This window comes from Rutilus rutilus, assembly GCF_951802725.1.
Source record: "Rutilus rutilus genome assembly, chromosome: 2".
Classification (NCBI taxonomy): Eukaryota; Metazoa; Chordata; class Actinopteri; order Cypriniformes; family Leuciscidae; genus Rutilus; species Rutilus rutilus.
In genome coordinates, this window is record NC_140210.1 from 22,482,900 (window position 1) to 22,501,430 (window position 18,531).

Below are 18,531 nucleotides of genomic sequence, written 5' to 3' on the forward strand. Positions count from 1 at the left end.
CCCCCAACACTGCTGATGGCTGTGGGTCGTTTTTCGAGGACAGGTGCTTTCTCGACATTACATCAGCTGGTCTTGCTTAAAAAATATTTTTCCAGAATAACGTTAAGTCTTTCTTTGAATTTCTGCAAAGGGCAGTTTCTGATTAACCTTTTCATCCATACTCAAAATGTGGCCTTATCTTATGGACAACACATGTAATCTTTGAATATTATGTAAGTTCCTGCCTAAATGAAATATTATGTTGGGTTACCTGAAAAAAATATGAGATGAGCAGGTTTTGGAAGATGTGGGATTATTTATTTGAATGTGTAACCCCGTACTGCATCAAACATGTGGTTCAAGTATTAAAAGAAAAAGGGAAATTGGGAATTCAATGAAAAAGTCAAAAGTAAAGACATCATCTTAGTCTCAAAAAGTGTTTAAAAAAAAAAAATTCAATAAATATTTTCTATATTCTCTGATTATATAGTGGCCTCAAAAAGTATTTGGATACTTAAGGCGCAATTAAAAATGTTTGACATTCCTTCAGATAACAAAATTTCAAACCAAAAGTAAAACAAATTCACCAATTCAACTTAAAAACTTAAGTTCAGTTGCTGCCTTACATTTTTTAAGTATAAACAAATTTGTGCTTTCATTTCAACTTAAATTATATTTCCATAAAAAATAATTGAATCTCATAACTCTAAAAAAGTTGAAATTGCTTAAATTATTTTTATGATCTTAAGTAATGTAAAACCATATGTTGCCATGACCTAATGATCAATGATACTTTTTTTTTTTTTTTACAGTGAACATTATTATAAATGGTTAACAAAAATAAAGTTACTTTTGATAGCACATTTGGTTAGCAGACAGTTTTATATTTTGTCTCTAATGACAATTTATGTGACCTTAAGTGTTCAAATATGTTTTAGGGCCACTGTGTTTTCTGTATTTACATATTTGGAAAAGTAATGAAGATAAGTATTAAAGTATGTACAGTCAAGAGAAAGGAAACACGTTGCATGAAGCAGTATACTGAGTTCTTGGGTTTTTCGAGAAAAGGCTGGGAGTTTCCCTCATATTTACTGTCCTGGACTGGTTATGCAGGGCCAATGACAGCGCAGGTCTTCTGTCCTCTGGAGGTGTGTGTTTGAGAAGAGGAGCAAGACGAGGGTTCATTAGCGCTCTCTAACAGATCCTTCAGTTTCGGATGAAGTTCACCCCACACATCACCCATCTGAGGAATGAAAATGCACAGTTCACACAGTGTAAATAGTGTTGAACTGCTAAAATAATCAGTTGAAGTAATAGAGTTGTTGTGTCATTGGAAATGTACCTCTTTGTGCCCTTGTATTTGTGAGTGGACAAATGTCCCCAGTATTGAAGTTACAAGGGGCAGATGGGTGAAGACCATCTGGGTTTCTTGATGCAGACACAAAAGGGAGAAGTAGCTCCTCATCTCCATGGTGATAATCGTGTTTTCCTGCTGTAGGAAGACAGAATTATAGTGTTTAGTTCACCTGTCAGTGCTGTGGATTTTTTCTGCAGGTTACATTGTTATGCCACTAGGCAACAAAGTGAATCATTCACTCGTTTCGTTCAAACGATGATTCACTATGTGTGCTCGACGCTCAGTTGATCCTGCTTTGACTTTGTTTGATCTTTTTCCATTGGCAGAGCAAAAGTGGACAAAGCAATTGGAAGAATTTTGTGTAAAATTTAAGTTACTCAAGATTAATGTCATGTTTGTATAAAACTATTGTATAAAAGCAATATCACAATATCAGTTAAATTATAAGAAATAATTAGAAAATAAAACACAAACTAAAAAAGATTAAATATTTGACTTGTTTGTGCTGTTTTTGAGAAAGTTTTGAGAAAGAAAAAAAAATTTAAGATAAAAAGGAGGAGGATTAAGGAGAATCATCCTGCCATTTTGTAAATATTAAGTAATCATGTTGTCAATAACAAAGTTTTATGAGTATTTTGAAAAGTAATAATCTAATTACAAGTATTAAATTTTTGGTATCTGATTATGTAATCTAGATTACATATATTAACATTACCCAGGACTATATTGCGATGTAAATCCGAGAAAAACAGCTTCTTGAATAAGAAAAAAAAAGTAGAACGGGACTTGATTTTGTCCATTGCTCAAGGAGTTGTACTTTTTTTAAAACACATATTTATACCTTGCTTTTTTACATTCCACTCCGCAATTCCATTCCGCCTTTTTTGTTGTTGCAAAAAAGCAAAGTTTGTTGTGTGTGAATCACCCCTAATGAATCTTTTGGACTGACTCATGAGCCGTTTTGAGTGATTCATTCTAAAGAACCAACAAGGACCAAGAACAATTTGCTCACAAGTCAGACATCATTATGGATTGTGAGCAAGTTTTACTGTACCCTTATGTGCACATTAATATTTAAAATGGATATTTAATATAGAAATTTCAATTCCATTCTCCATGCCAGATTTTATTTTCTCCTAATATTCCCAGGCTGTAAATGTGTGAACCCTGCTGAATTACTGTAATGTTTTTGTTGTGAACAATGTAATTTTACTATGGCAATAGGAGACCTGTATACCTCAGTTTGGTTAAGTAGTTTGTACTGTATATGTTGGTGGTGCAATACTGTATGTGTTACCTGTGCGAGTCGAGACTCTGGCTGCTCAGTGTTGCTCTGGTATTTTAAGTGTGTAGCCACAGGCCCGCTGCGCTTTTCTAACGCTCTCTGATGCTCTAATAACACACCGCTGTCATGCCGATCACACAAGTCCTATACACACACACACATACACATGTAAATATATTAACATCGGAATGTCGTTACAGTTGAATTGTAAAATGACCATCCATTCACAGATATTGATTTAAATTTAAATTGATTTAACAGATATTGATTTAACAAACTCCATCTTATACTAGCTGCATATGCCCCTTTAACATCCATACTATTTTGTGGCACAAATTGATATGAAAAGTTTTCTACAGACAGAACTCACTTTATACGACCGCAGCTGTTCGAGGAGAAGGTTCAGTTTCTCCACCACTTCATCCTCTTCTCTGCTGCCCTGGAGTATTAAAAGGGGTTGGAAATATTCAGTTTAATTTCTGTTCAACCAAAGCAAACTGAAGAAACTGTAGCGAGAGTCATAATATCGTGGGTGTATATTATAATAACACTTTTGTTCAGTGCAGATCAGTGATCTGCGTCATTTTTGTAGTGGTGTTTGTGATTAGACTAATGCTCAATAATGATCTGTTTTAATACCTGGTGAGCAGCTTTGTCTGCGAGAAGACCAAATTCTCCTGACAGCTCTACGAGTGACTTCCTCTGTGTTTTCCATGCTTTGCTCATTGTAGCGTTCACTGGCAGGTCTGGTGTGTCCGAGCCCAGTTCACTGTTGAAGAATCAAGTAATAACCTCTGACTTGTCCACACAGACTTTCATATTTTCAATATTACTTATCAGGGTTATTATCGTTAAATAAAACTAAAACCATTAATGACGTTTCCGTTACTTTAAATAAAATAACCATTCATTGAAATAAAATAAACTATAAACATTTTACACTTTTTTTTTTATTTAAAACTAGTTGCCAAGGCAAAATTACTTATTTTCATTTGATTTAACTTGAAGTACTAAAATAACTAAAAATTAATAAAAACTACATCAAATTACTTTACAAAATGACATAAAAATCACTTTAACTTATTAAAATAAAAAAAATTAATCAAAATATTAACTATAATATGACTGTATATTAATACAATAATATGATATTAATGATACTAAAATAACATCATAATCATTTACTATTTATCATTCTATAAGTGTTAGAAACCAAACCATGCACTTGGTTTAAAGGAACACTTTTAAATATTAAATAATTAATAATTTAATGTTAACATTAATATCAAGTTGTACAATTGCACAATTTAGCTACATACAGATTTTAGATATTTTATGATATTATATTTTATATTCTATCACATACATTCATTATCTTGATTATAAACTTCTTTTTTTTTTATATATATTTCTATTAAAATTAGAAATATGGATGGATGATGGATAATGATGAATTGGTTTACCTCAGGTCTTTTCCAAACATGAGCAGATCCGTTGAGTTTTCTCTTGAGCGCTGAGCCATCCGCTCAGCTACATCTCTGAGTTTATTGAAACTGCTGTGGATACTTGCAATGACCTCTCGATTAGCAGCAGCCTGGCTCTGCATGTCCTCAGGTAGGTTCACCTTAAAAATGACAATATTTATTTTGTGTGTTAATTTCTCTTTCAAGAAGTACTGTGATACGTACAGTGTTCTTTGATACCAATGTCCCAGACATCAACATAGTGTCGGCCCAGATCCGGCCCACTATGGCAAGCCGTTTTAAAGGGACTGTGTGTAGGAATTTCTCCCATCTAGTGGTGAAATTGTATTTTGCATTCAAACGAATAATGCTATCCAGCGCCTCACTTTTTCAAATGCGCGTTGCATCTACGGTTGCCGTTATGTACCAAAAAGCTATGACAGGATGTCTTATAATAGCACTTCGAGTTTTTCTTCGGGTGAACAGGTTTGTTATTTAAAACAAACTGAAACTTGAAACAATGAAAAAAAGAATGTTACAGTATGAATTACTGACTGTGAAAAACATTAACTATGGTAATTAGTAGTAATGCCTTCTTTACTCGTTATATTTTTTGAAGTACGTGCATTGTTAGATATCATCATCATCAGAGCCTTCTCTAACGTTACTTTACTCAATAGCTGCTATTCGAGCCTGTTTAACTTTTAACTATAAATGTTCTACTGTCTATATAATAAAGTACACAACCAAGCAATGAAAAAAAAGCTTGTAATTAAGACCGTAACATTGACTTACCTGTCGAGAAGAAAGCAGGCAACTTCAGGGTCTCTTTTGAAAGCTTTCTCCTGCATTAGCAATCCCGACATTAACCCTTGTTTTTGTAATCTCCGGTCACGTTTCCTTTTACGGTCTATTTTGGACTTTTTCGACGACGAGGACTCATCCTGTGACTCAGCATATGTATGAATGAACGGTGTATAAATAACCGTGCAGTGCATCCTTTTAAACTTTCCGCGGCAGTGACAAGCGCCTCTCACTGCTCTGCTCCTCCGCTTCTGCTGGCTTCAGTCACGTGACGCTGGTTCTGAACGAAAACGCGTTGTGGAAACGCGTTGGCCTATTACTTTTTGTCCCTCTCTGCTATTATAGTTTTTCAAGATGGCGGAACTACATGGAAGCCTCCGTGGACCTACCCGTCCCATGTATATAAAGATAATAAATTCTTCGTTTACGAGGATTAGTCTGTGCATTGGCGTAGGTATTTGTACACCATTGAGGGCATATTTATTAATAAAAATATTGATTTTAGATAATAAAATACCTAAAAAGCTACACATAGTCCCTTTAACTTAAATTGTACCCAGCGTACAATTACTCGTCGTAATTGCATTTTTACTAGTAAGAATTCAAGAGCTCTACAATTCAATTCTTACTAGTAGCAATTACAATTAGAGAGCTCTCTTATTCAATTATTACTAGTAAAAATTACAATTAGAAAGCTCTACAAATGAATTTTTACTAGTCATATGTCTCCATTGACTTCCATTCATTTTTAATTACGGAGCTCTACAATTGAATTGTTACTGGTAAGAATTCCAGTTAGAGAGCTCTACAATTGAATTGTTACTAGTAAGAATTACAATTAGAGAGCTCTCTAATTCAATTATTATTAGTAACTGTTGGAGCTACATTAGTTTGCTTTCAGTAGTGGTAATTTTGTTAATTAATTTGTTTACTATTATGATTTTGCTTACATTAGTAATATATATTTTGGTAATTTTTTTTTGTTTGTTTGTTTATATGTTTAGTTTTTATTTTTGGTTAGTTTAATAATTATAATTATAATGTTTGATTTAGACACCTGAGGGCAGTAGTGGGCACAGGTAAAGGTAAATATAGGTAGGAAGTAGGAGGTGGCCTGTAGCACCTGGGTGATGGGCATATGGTTTTTTACCAGCGCGAGAGATGCTGTATTGTTTGCTCAGTTGGAAAAAATAAACCAGCCACAACTCTGAATCAGCCTGGAATTGGACTCATTTCTTGCCTGCGTACATCACCTGCCCAGGGTGCTATAGAAGTTGTCGTTTGAAGTTTGATTTAAGTATAATTTTCTTTTGTTTGTTGACAAACGGCCACTACAACAAGTAAAAAACCTGTCCACTGATTAAAGAAAGAAGAAGAACTTTCCTTGGAATTCGCTTCGGATATTATTGGGATACCCGATGGAAAATCAGCATGGATTGTTTTATTCACCATTCATGGATTATCTGCTGGCATGAGACAGAGGCCTGGCCCGAGCTAAAACGGCTTGCCATATAATGCTGGGTACAATTTAAGCTAAAACGGCTTGCCATAGCCCACATCTGGTACACGTTGAATCCACATGTGCCAGATGTGGCCCAGATCGTCAATACCGGACAAATTAACTGAGGAAACTCTTTGCACGACACCGTTTTCAACTAAAAATGGTAAACTTTTTATGCGTTTTGTCGTTTATAGGATAACAGAGTTTTGGGTGACTAAAAACGCAAACTTTTGAAAATGGGTTTCAAAGTGCAAGAAGTTTAAACAACAAAAACGCATATCTCTGAAAACAATGACGTCATGCACATACATACATACTATTACATGTTCAGTCTATAGTGTTCAGTCAACAGAACAGTTGTGTAGGATTCATTAACAACAAGGGCACACAGGCAAACCAGAACAGAGAAAACAGAACATAGCCTACATGTTACTGATGTAATTGCATTAAATATTGTATAGACAATTCTGTATAAAACAATTTAACATCAAAATGTAAAGTCTAATGTTAAAATGTATGTTCCCCCCTTTAAATACTTTGGTAAGTTCAAGAATAATTTATGCAATTTTATATTATTTATTTGAAAGAATTAGAACTGGTTGAGGTTGAAATGGGATTTAGAAAGTAATAAGTAATACAATACTTTTTAGAGAGAGTCTTCTAAATACACCTTTGAAGATGCTAGTTAGTAGCAAGCAATTCATTACTTTTTAGAGTAACTTACCCAACACTGTATACCAAAACCATGATATTTACATGGAATATAAAAATTTTTTTTCATGTCTTTGTTATTTTTTACCCACCTTGCCATGCAACGCTATTTGGGAGGTCAGAAACTCGTCCCCTGTCTTTTTATATGCATCACGCATCTTGTTTAGAACATCCTGTAACATAAAGAAGGATGAAACCTGATAAACAAGTTTTTATTAAACTTTTGGAACAAATGTTTGATCAAACTATTCCTCCTAAGATGAATTAGTTTGACTGCCATCTGGTGGTTTGCAGGACTTACTGCGCTGCTTACTGACAGAAAGATGTTGACCAACTCATCTCCTGCTAGGACTGGATGTCTGATCACCAAAGTCATGAACCTTTGTAGACCACGGCGGCGACTATCGTTAAACTCTCGGTCTGATACTGAGTTCAAAACTGAGAATTAATAGGAGAGACAGAAATTTTTTTGAGTTTTAGTGGCATTATAGGTAGGAGCACACTCAATTGAGGACAATTAGTTGAAAATCTCACCTCCTTTAAGGATACGCTTTGGGGGCAGAGACGGGACCATCCTGTAGATGAACTTTTGCAGCAGCAGACCGTGGAACACCTCAAAATCACTGTATCTGCGTTGAACCGGGATCTGGAAACACTAAAAGAGATGGAATAGTTTAATATTGTTTAGGGATAGGCCATATGTGTGTGTTATGCTGCATGATAAATTGTTTAAACACCCACATGATCTTATTCCTGAAGAGTCAGAGGTCACTCTTCGGCCGGAACATAGTTTATAAAGTTATAAATAAGGATTTTTCTAACAAAAAACACAACGCGCTTCAGAAGGCCTTTATTAACCCATTGGAGCCGTGTGGATTACTTTTATGATGGACGGATGTGCATTTTTGGGCTTTAAAATCTAAGTTACCATTCACTCCCATTATCAAGCTTGGAAGAAGCAGGATATTTTTTAATATAGGTGAATTAACCCTTTAAAGTTTCACATAAAGTTTGTATCAATTACATTGTAACACCAGTAGGTGGCGACAAGTGACTGTTAAAACATTTATTTGTCATTGAATTATTCAATCGAGAGATTTGTTCAAAAAATGCTGATTCATCCAGTAATGAAACAAGTGAAGTCTGTATGAGTGAGTCATTGAATCATTGAATCAAACCGATTTTTTTTAAATAAATAATTGATTAATTCAAATTAATTAAATATTTTTAGATAGACTGCAGCAATTAACATTTTGTTTTTACATTAACATTTAGAACTCCTAGTAAATTGCATGTTATTTTGTTTAGTTGTCTATTCAGAATCGTGGGAGAATTGTGATCTCTTAAAAAAAAAAAAAAAAATTGTGACTGATTTTATCCAGAATTGTGCAGCTCTAGTGTGTGTGTGTGTGTGTGTGTCTAGGCCTATATAGAAAATTGAGTTTACCTTGCTAACAATACGGTACTCCACATGTTTGAGGAAGGGAAGTCCTTTCCTTCGGGGCTCTATCTCCACCAGCACACTGTCCCCCAGCTCTTTTAGTGACAGCCCATCCACCAGGGCGCTTTGTTGACCCAGATGCATTTTCTTTGCACCTGACAACAAATGCATAAAAGGTCCAATTAACAGTGTGCAAATTATTTAGTGACTTCCAGGAGGGTCAAATTGTTGAAAAGCTCTGTAGAAAATTTGAATGGCATAATTTCTTGAGGTTCATATTGTTCAACCCAGATTGCCTTTTTTTGCATGCTTTTTTAGCCCAACGTTAACTTACGCAAAACACTAATGCTTTTTGTTTTTATGTTTGTTTTATTGCCATTCAGCATATTTTAACAAGATTTCCCCTATTTTAATATGAATATTTCTGTGTTTCAACACAGGTATCTTAAATATAAATACAATCTCCTAATGTAATGTAATGTTGCTGTTTGAGCATTAAAAAGATCTGCAAGGTTACAAAGCTCAAAGATATTTTATTTAACAGAATCTACTTTCCAAGAAGTACAACGAATGGCTACAACACTATTTTTCCGGATCTTATGAAGTCACAATGTTCCTCATTTAAATAATATTACCATGGAAAACGCGAAAAAAGGGACGAGGCCTGCATTAGAGAAGACTGTCAAAGAGACACTGTTTTTTCCACCACATTTTCCAAATTTATTTGTTTGACCTTCCTGAGGCTGACGAACTTAGGGTGATTAAAATTTATTTTAAACACTGTTCCTGAACTTTAAAACCCAAACGTTTATCTGTGTGCGGCACATTTGATTGAGAACAGTTTGTTTTCTGTTGCTTCTATAATCTCTCGCTTTTGCAAGACGTTCACCGATCCTTAAGAAAATTTACCTTAGTTTTCCGACAAATATCACAATTCAATAGTGGATAACATCGTATCTATAATGTATAAGAAAATAACAAAAAACATACCACTCTGAAACGTCCTGTAAAATCTGTGCTTGCAAAGTCTGGACATGAAATCCGTTCTGCACAGTCCTCTTGTTCGTTAACATTGTCAGGGTCTGAATCTGGCTCAGATTGGTTTGAAATTGACGCCATCATTAATATTTACACTTGAGAAGAACTCGCCGTTATGGAGGGGCGGGACATTACATCTCGAGTGTTCGAGCCAGACTGGAGATAGAGGTGCTGTAATAATGTAAAATATGTGAAAAATAATGTGTTTTTTTTAACGATCGAGCATGAAATCATATTCTAGAACACTTCAAAAACTAAATCAAGACTTGGTAAAAGGCCGTAATAGGACCCCTTTAAGGTCTGTTTTTGTTATGTTTTTTTTCTCCTGTTTATCTTCCCTTGAGGGTAGTCTCTTTAAACATTTGCCACCCAGAACGCCCTAGCAACCACATAGCAATGTCTTGCCATTCTCCCAGAACACTCTTGCATTCTGGTGACGCATTTTGCACAAACACTACTTGCGTTTTCTTCAGAAAATGTAAAAACCTCGTTTTTCTTGTTAAGCTTCTTTAATTAGAGTATTTACCTCTAAGGAGAACATTGTTTTTACCTGTAGCCGTTTTGAAGCATGTCATGTTTGGGCATGATAGGAATGAAAAAACTGCAGGACTTATAAAGCCCTTTCACAAACTCCATTTGGAGTGGACTTTGTGCTTTGCAGACCTTTGAGCAACATTACACACCAAAGAAAGTTGAAAATGTAAAAAAGTATAATAGGTAATCTTTAACGAGATGCTGTTCTTCAGGGCACATCCGTATTTCTGATCTGGGACTGGCCGTGCAAATTCCAGAGGGTGAGACGATACGAGGGCGTGTTGGCACGGTGGGATACATGGGTAAGAGCCAAACGCATTCCGGATCTCTTCATCGGTGCTTGTCATAGAGTGTTTGACCTCATTCTTCTCCGTATGTGTTTTTAGCACCAGAGGTCATTCAGAATGAGAGCTACACCTTCTGTCCCGACTGGTGGGGTTTGGGATGCCTAATATACGAAATGATTCAGGGTCAGTCTCCTTTCCGTCGCCGCAAAGAGCGAGTGAAGAGAGAGGAGGTGGACCGTCGTGTATGTGAGGACCAGGAAGAATACACTGAAAAGTTCGCTGAAGAAGCTAAAGACATTTGCCGACAGGTGAACACTTAATGCTCTTTAGGTTTTTTTGGTGCTGTTGCTGCGTTAAAGTCATATTAGAATGATCATAGTCATGAGATGGGAACAAATGAACAAAGCCACAGTAAGTTGGGAGCGTGTCAACTAAACCATTGTCAACATAAATTGGTATTGGGGTCAATGACATGATCATATTTTGTACGAATGTATTAGTTTATAGAAATATACATAAAAATGCAATGCACAAATGCATCTCTTCTGATTAAAATGTTTTTAATTTATTTCTGTTTATTTATTTCTTTATTCATATTTTTTGTATTTTTTTACTTATTATTTCATTTTATTTTATTTATTAATTTATTTTTATTATTATTTATTTATCAGTAATAAGTAGTTATGTTAAAATATATTAGTAGTATTTTTTTTTACTTTTTTGAAAATAATGATTGAGAAGTATACGTTCACATGTATTGGTGCAAGGGAAATGTTATTTTGCTTGACTACACCACATCAGTGTAATTTTTGTATTATTTATATAGCCTACTATTATAGTATTTATTATGAATTGTTTTAGTTTTTTTTATATATCAGTTTTTATTTTAGTTTAGGTTCTTTTGTCATTTTAATTTTTTAATATATCTATTTAGCTATCATTTATTTTTATTTCAGGTTTAATCATTTTAGTACTTCAACTTATTTTATTTCAGTTAGTTGCCAAGTTAGATTTTTTTTCATCTAATATTTTTATTTTTATTCTATTTCATCTTTTTTTCAATTAACATGTTTTAGAGCAAAATAGAGCAAATCACCTTTTTAAAGTAAGATGGCGCTTCAAATAACGATTGTATCGATTACATCATTTTCAGTAGGTGGCGACAAGTGACCGTTAAAAATGTATTTGTCAGTGAATCATTTATTCAAGAGATTTGTTCAAAAACGCTGATTCATCCAGTACCTAATGAAACAAGTGAAGTATTTATGAGCGAGTCATTAAATCATTCATTCAAACCAATTATTTTAAATAATTCATTCAGATTCATTAAACATTTAAAATAGAATACAGCAATTATAATTTTGCCAGAACCTCTAGTACATTACATGTTATTTTGTTTTAGTTGTCAAAGAGTTCATGCGTAGTAGTGGAGGAGTGAGTGTTGTTTAGTCCTCTCTCACGGTGTCATGGAAGACTGTGACCTCAAGGTCAGTTTTACTTCCACTGGGATTTCTCCTCTTCTGTGTCAGCCTTACTTCTTTCCCTCCCTGACTCAGTTCCTGTTTCTGACAGCACTTTCCCTCTCTTTTCCTGGGCTCCACAGTTGTTATGTAAAGATCCAAAGGAGCGGTTGGGGTGTCGAGGTAATGGAGCGGCCGAAGTCAAACTGCATCCCATTTTCCGCAACATCAATTTCAAGCGATTGGAAGCCAACATGCTAGACCCACCGTTCTGTCCTGATGTGAGTTATTGATTGGCTGTTTTCATGTTTTTATCTGCTTGACTCATGAGTACCTATTAGACTAAACATATAGGATTTCCAGGTGAATGTTTGTCACATCTGCTAATTTTTTTTTAGCCACGTGCGGTGTACTGCAAGGATGTTCTGGACATAGAGCAGTTTTCTACTGTCAAAGGTGTAAATCTGGACCCTACAGATGATGACTTCTACCACAAGTTTGTAACAGGAAGTGTCTCCATCCCATGGCAAAATGAGGTACAGCACTCTGGTCAATGTTGAATTTTTTTTATAATGCTTATTTTATAAAAAAAAAAAAAAAAAAAAAAGTAACTTGGTGAAATTAAATGATCTATTTTAATGTATTTAATGTAATTTATTCCTGTGATGGCAAAACTGAATTTTCAGCATCATTACTCCAGTCTTCAGTGTCACATGATCCTTCAGAAATCATTTTCTAAAATGCTGATTTGGTGCTCAAGAAACATTTCTTATTGTTATCAGTGTTGAAAAATATCTTTGTGGAATCCGTGATACATTTTTTGTATCTTTTATTCTTTGATGAATAGAAAGTTCAAAAGAACAGCATAAGAACAGTATGTAGTTAATTGTGTCATTTCTTTCATGTCTTCTTAGGATATTTAGGCGAAACATCTGATATAAAGTTAAATGAGACAACTCCATTAAGTCAATAAAAAAGTAACTTCTGAGCAATAAAATTTCCTTCGAGAAATTCAAGATAGACCATTGAATTATTGAAAATCCTAGATGGAAACGCAGCCAGGATGTGAAATAGAGGACTGGCGTGGAACGTTTTAAGTGTGTACAGTAGTACGAGTGTGTGTGTGTCCATGTTTCAGATGATTGAGATGGAATGCTTTAAGGAGATTAATGTGTTCGAGATGGATGGAGCACTGTGTTCTGATCTGGATGTAAACAGGCCAAATCCACCGCCCAAGCGAGGATTCTTCTACCGGTTATTCCGACGAGAGGCAAGTTCTAGCGTGCCGCCCGCTGTGGTCAGAGGGGGTGGGGCTTGAGGTATTTTCTGGCTCTTTCCAAACAGACTTTCCCACCTTCATCTTTAGTTTTTTTGCTAAAACATTTTTGTTTGACACTTATGATCTTGAATAGTAAAACCATCTCTGCAGGGCCAAACTTCTCATTTCTGTCTCTATGTTCATACTACAGGGCTGAATGTATTTATTTTGGTTTACATGTTGTACTTTGTGTGTATATATATATATATATACACACAGTACAACATGTAATATTATATATGTATAATATATACATATAATACATGTATATATATTGATTTCATGTTGACTTTAAGCCCTGCAATATGAAATTCCAGACTATCTGTGTGTGTTTACTCTGACTAACTCTAACCAGAGTAATGCAAACCTCAAAGTAAATGACTAGAAATTTGAATTTATGTGGTTTACCACTTATAGCAAAGTTTTGTTGGTTAAATAACAGATGAATCCAGTTCAAACTTTTAACTGTGTAGTGAGTTGAAAAAACGATCATTGGTTACAAATAATTTGCTCTCCAGTAATAAAATATATCAGAAAAACAATATAAATCATTTGTGGTCTTCTAAAATACATTTAACAAAAAGTTAAAATACAAAGTAAGAGATGTTATGACATGATTACACACTCAATGCAAATGACAAACTAATGAAACCTGAAAGCAATCTAGTGATTACAACTGCACTTTTTGCATTAGATGGCAAGACATTTCTAAAGTGATTCAAAATTGGTCTGAAATTAAAATTCATAATGGAGAGAAATTACATAATAAGGCTGATATAAGATTAACGCATTGATTCTTGGTTAATTTGGGTAATATGTTGCTAAATTTATACAAAAAATCTTCAAAAGTGGCCAAGAAGTATGCAAGTAATCACATGTAATAAGTAATTTATCAGTACATGTAGGTTGTTTTGGTAAATTATTTCAATAAAAACTATATTTGGTCCCCCAAACATAAATTTTTGGTTCATCATTATGTTTAGCCTTATTATGTCAGTCACTTTGCAGATTAACACATTTCATACATAATAATGGTGTGGGTTTGTGATCAGATTTACCGTTGTGCAGCAAATTTTCACAGGTGAAATTCAGTCATTTCGATAGGAATCCACAGTTGCTTATGGGTGAAAGATTTCCCCACGCAGATTTCGCAATGGGTTCAAGTTGGTAATAAGTATAATGAGAAAGAGAAAGCTGCTTGATGTGAAAGTGACTTCAGTGTGAGCGGTGCGTCATGCATCCGTATACTGTTGGAAATAGACAATTCATCTTTTTTGACTGTGACCATCAGAAACACTAATGTTTGCCATGTTAGTGTGTTTAAGCTTCACTGCATTTGATATATTGTCACTGTGTTCTTCATCATTTACAGGTTTGTTTTAGGAGTGCTAGCAATGAGGAGGAGGAGCCATCTTGACTTAAAACCACTCCCACTTCCCATCAGCTGCCAATCAGAATGCTAAACGTATGAATGTTCAACTGTATTTATGAACTGTATTAAACTGTATCATAATTAAAGAAAAGGGTATGAGTTTAAAGAATTTTGTACATTTGTACTTGAATTATGTGTAGATGTATATTTTCACTAAAGGTTGTATTGTACAAAAAGCCATAGAAATACCACTTGAATGCATATATAATGTTTTTATTGTTATTATTTTTCATCTGTACTGAATATGAAATGTGTATTTCTTTTTAAGCACAATTTAAACACTCACTTTTATTTTTTAATGCTAACATCCTGTTAGCACAGCCTTTGTTTGTATGTTAGATGGCTGAACAGATTTGGTGCACTTGTTTTGCACAGTGGGGTAAGATAAACCAAGTTAAAAGAGCAGTACAAATTATCTATTCATCGTATCTTTTCTAGTGGTCAATGGAATGGGGGTTTTCTGATTGCCGATCTAGAAAGCAAGGTGGCTGATGGTCGAATGTAGATGTAGATGGTATAGCCTACGTATGGGGTCCAAAAGTCCGAGAACACCAAGTAACATACTTACATATTTCTAATTCAATTCAACTTTTTAATTTCAAATTATCATCTTAAAAGGGGCTATATGTAGAATTCAGAAACCTTTGTTATTAGCGACACCGGTGGCCATTAAGTGAACTGCAGCAAGCAACTTATTGCTTATTGTTGAAGCACTCAATCTGCATGAACTCCACATGTTTGTGTAAAACCTGATGATTTTAGAATGACGAGTCTCTTGTGCTTTAACAAGATATTTCATATCAGTTTTATGTAATAACTTTTCTTTGTTTTACATGTTTTTTTGCTAAGCAATGTTTCTTTTGTCTCCTCGGACTTTTGAATCCATTGTATTGTTTGTTTTTTTAAACACGAAATGGGCACAGATCTTGGACAAATCTGTCAATGGATTTTTACTGACACAAGGAATTAAAGGTATAGTGGAGGATCTTTCCGAATTTTAGGTAAGACCCGCCCTCTCCACTTTTTGAATAAGTTTGATTGATTCACCAGAATGATTGACAATTAGGAGGACCAATAGTATAGGTGATCCACCCGGAAGTAAAAAATCCTCCGCTATACCTTTAACATTTATGTTCATGATAAACAGTGTGCCAAATAGCTAGTGCCAATAGCCTCAAAATGACCAAATATTGGAGGATTAATTAGCCTGATCGTTATAAACATCAGTCAATCACTAGTCATGATAATTCCCCCATGCTATTCATTGAATTCATGCAGATGTTATGAACTGCATGAAACAAGTAATCATTTTGTATCTCTGTGCATCAGGTGATTAATTCCTGTTTTGGCCATGTGCATAAACAAGACATAAACCCACATTTTTTTCTTGTTTCTAAACTGCTCTGTGTATGTTAAATACTGTGACCTCCACATAGCTTTCAGACGACAGGGATACAGTTGGGCATGTTAAGCAATTTTCAACTGAAATGGGTTTTTCAGTCAGTGGCAGATAACTTGTGTCGATATCTGGAAAGCAGGGTGGCTGATGTAATGTGGATATATACATAAATGACTTAATGATGGCATATTACACTATATTTACTCAAAATCCACATACCATTGAAAATAGGAAATGTTTATTATTATGTTGTTAGAATTTGGACCTGAAACAAGGGAATGATAGCAAGTGGCTGGTACTGATAATCTCAAAATTAGCCAAATATTGACAGATTAATCAATTTTGTTTGACTGTTTGCGAATCTCCATTCAGTTCAGCTTTCTGCCTCCGTTCTCATTGTTACCTTTAGTGCCATCAGGTATCTTTACAGTGGTTTTAACCAGGCCAATGTAAAATACCTAAATAAGCTTCATCTTTAAATTTGCTCAAATGACGGCTCTTAAATGAGCTGTTGATTTTGCCTTAGGTGTCATAGGTTCAGTTAATATTCCAAAAGGAGTATTGATCGATCGGTTACTGATAATCATTTAATGTAACTAATGAGTGTGCACTATCAGAACTGTGCAATTTGTTTATCATACACGTGCACATGTCTTTGTTGCTCATTGTTTATTATTTAGTTGAACTTTTTGTATGCATATGGCATATATCACAATTCAGAGATGGGAATTAGTCACGAATACATTATACTTAAATATGTAGAGAAAAAGCCTTTATTCTTACTATTTCCCCCAAAATGTCTTTATATACGACATTGTATTTTGTGTCATTTTTTTTATCTTGAAAATATTTTCTCCTTCCCCATCTTAACATGCATACTCAGACAAAATAAACCATCCGTACGTTGATTCCGTATCTGGCACTGCTCTGATTGTTGGAGAATCCCAACCATGTCTCAACCAATAGCGTAAAGTCTTGGGCAGGGCTACAACATAATTCAGCACTGACAGTAAACCTCAAACAGGAACCATTGTTTTACCTTGCACCATTGCCCATATTTGTTTCTCTCTTTATGAGGATCTTTATGGTCCCTTTTGCAAAGCTGTGAACTTAAACTCTTAAACTTCTGTCATTCCCATATGTGTGCATGTTCTACTGATTTCACGAGAGGAAGAGCACTCACTTTAGTTGACAATAAAATTATGAGTTGACATATGGCCATTAAAATGTACTTTTCATTCTCTTGTAAAAACTTGTCTCTTGCAAACTCTTGTTATTAAAATGCAAGTTTGATTTAACTTGTGAAGATTACACTGCCTTTTCCCCCATGTGATAATTGATTACAATATTCTATATATATTATAATAATAATAATAATAATATTGAAAAATAATTCAATAAGAAATTAACTAAACATTTTGTGGCTGAACCAAACAGGCCAATTTCTGTGTATTTGATGTGTTTGGCACCCTGCTAAGTTTAGAGACTATAATGTGTGTCTAAAGAGTTTAATTTTTAGACAGGAGGTTCAAAATGTAAAGACTGAATCTAATGTACACACAAACATAACTGTAGAGACTGTTCAGATTAACACCACTGGTAAAAATGATGAACATGACATGATTTCATCTTAACCTGTTTCTTCTCATTATTTTTAGCAAATTCTCTTACACTGTTTTGTTTATCTCTTTTTGGTGGAGAGTAATCCAGTGCAATTGACTGGATTGACTTATATTTGAAATATTTTAGATATTTTTCAAAAATCATCAATTTATTCACTGATACCTTTTAGCATAAATGCTTTAGTTGACAAAGCATCTACTAGCTGCAAGCTTAAATTTCATGCTAACTGCCTGGTGTGAAAATGTCAGATCAAAACAATGACAATAGACTTCCTGTGCTGTACCATACCTGACATCTGGAATTATTAAATGATACTCTGCCATTTGTAAAAAAAAACGTATCGGTCTTGTCCTTTGTGTGTGATGGTCAGTGTTGGGGAAAGTTACTTTTAAAAGTAATGCGTTACAATATTGCATTACTCCCTAATAAAGTAACTAATTGCATTACTTAGTTACCTTTTGCATTACTTTTTCTCCACTGGGCTGGGCTTGCTTGTTTGAAATGAATATGCCTCAGGCTGAAGGATATGCAATTGAATGCCTGTACAGTAGAGATCAATAAATGGGAAAGCAAAGTAAATTGCGTTACATAATTGAAAATGTAACTTGTTTTGTTGTAAATGTAAAAGTAATGTGTTACTTGTTACCTTAAAAAGTAATCTGATTACATAACTGAAGTTATTTGTAATGCATTACCCCCCAACACTGCTGATGGCTGTGGGTCGTTTTTCGAGGACAGGTGCTTTCTCGACATTACATCAGCTGGTCTTGCTTAAAAAATATTTTTCCAGAATAACGTTAAGTCTTTCTTTGAATTTCTGCAAAGGGCAGTTTCTGATTAACCTTTTCATCCATACTCAAAATGTGGCCTTATCTTATGGACAACACATGTAATCTTTG

General features: G+C 34.5%; 2 protein-coding genes across 3 annotated transcripts; one reads left to right on the top strand and one right to left on the bottom strand.

The window, feature by feature from the left end:
* Window positions 1-787: 787 nt before the first annotated feature.
* Window positions 788-8,692, bottom strand: LOC311281729 (sorting nexin-8-like). Its single transcript, XM_084394938.1, has 10 exons — window positions 8,548-8,692; window positions 7,635-7,755; window positions 7,402-7,538; window positions 7,193-7,273; window positions 4,085-4,245; window positions 3,261-3,390; window positions 2,992-3,060; window positions 2,634-2,765; window positions 1,322-1,471; window positions 788-1,222 (listed from the first exon to the last, which is right to left on the bottom strand). The coding sequence occupies exons 1-10, from the start codon at window positions 8,683-8,685 to the stop codon at window positions 1,085-1,087; spliced, it is 1,257 nt and encodes a 418-aa protein (XP_084251064.1). The 5' UTR covers window positions 8,686-8,692; the 3' UTR covers window positions 788-1,084.
* A 1,525-nt stretch (window positions 8,693-10,217) lies between these two features.
* On the top strand, window positions 10,218-17,236 carry LOC311281749 (G protein-coupled receptor kinase 5-like). 2 transcript variants are annotated; one of them, XM_084394972.1, is made up of 6 exons: window positions 10,218-10,415; window positions 10,500-10,708; window positions 12,004-12,141; window positions 12,259-12,396; window positions 12,999-13,179; window positions 14,551-17,236. In XM_084394972.1, exons 1-5 carry the CDS (start codon window positions 10,412-10,414, stop codon window positions 13,176-13,178), a joined length of 669 nt encoding a protein of 222 aa, XP_084251098.1. In that variant the 5' UTR covers window positions 10,218-10,411; the 3' UTR covers window position 13,179; window positions 14,551-17,236. The 2 variants fall into 2 exon arrangements, with proteins under 2 accessions (XP_084251098.1, XP_084251099.1); XM_084394973.1 differs by having other exon boundaries at window positions 12,999-13,130.
* The last annotated feature ends 1,295 nt before the right edge of the window (window positions 17,237-18,531 follow it).

Coding starts and splice junctions, on each gene's coding strand:
- LOC311281729 (XM_084394938.1), bottom strand. CDS start 8,685: ATGCATCTGGGTCAACAAAGCGCCCTGGTGGATGGGCTGTCACTAAAA. Junction 7,756..8,547: donor AGTACCGTATTGTTAGCAAG/GTAAACTCAATT, acceptor CATCTCTTTTAG/TGTTTCCAGATCCCGGTTCA. Junction 7,274..7,401: donor TTCTGTCAGTAAGCAGCGCA/GTAAGTCCTGCA, acceptor TTTATGTTACAG/GATGTTCTAAACAAGATGCG.
- LOC311281749 (XM_084394972.1), top strand. Junction 12,142..12,258: donor ACCCACCGTTCTGTCCTGAT/GTGAGTTATTGA, acceptor ATTTTTTTTTAG/CCACGTGCGGTGTACTGCAA. Junction 12,397..12,998: donor CCATCCCATGGCAAAATGAG/GTACAGCACTCT, acceptor TCCATGTTTCAG/ATGATTGAGATGGAATGCTT.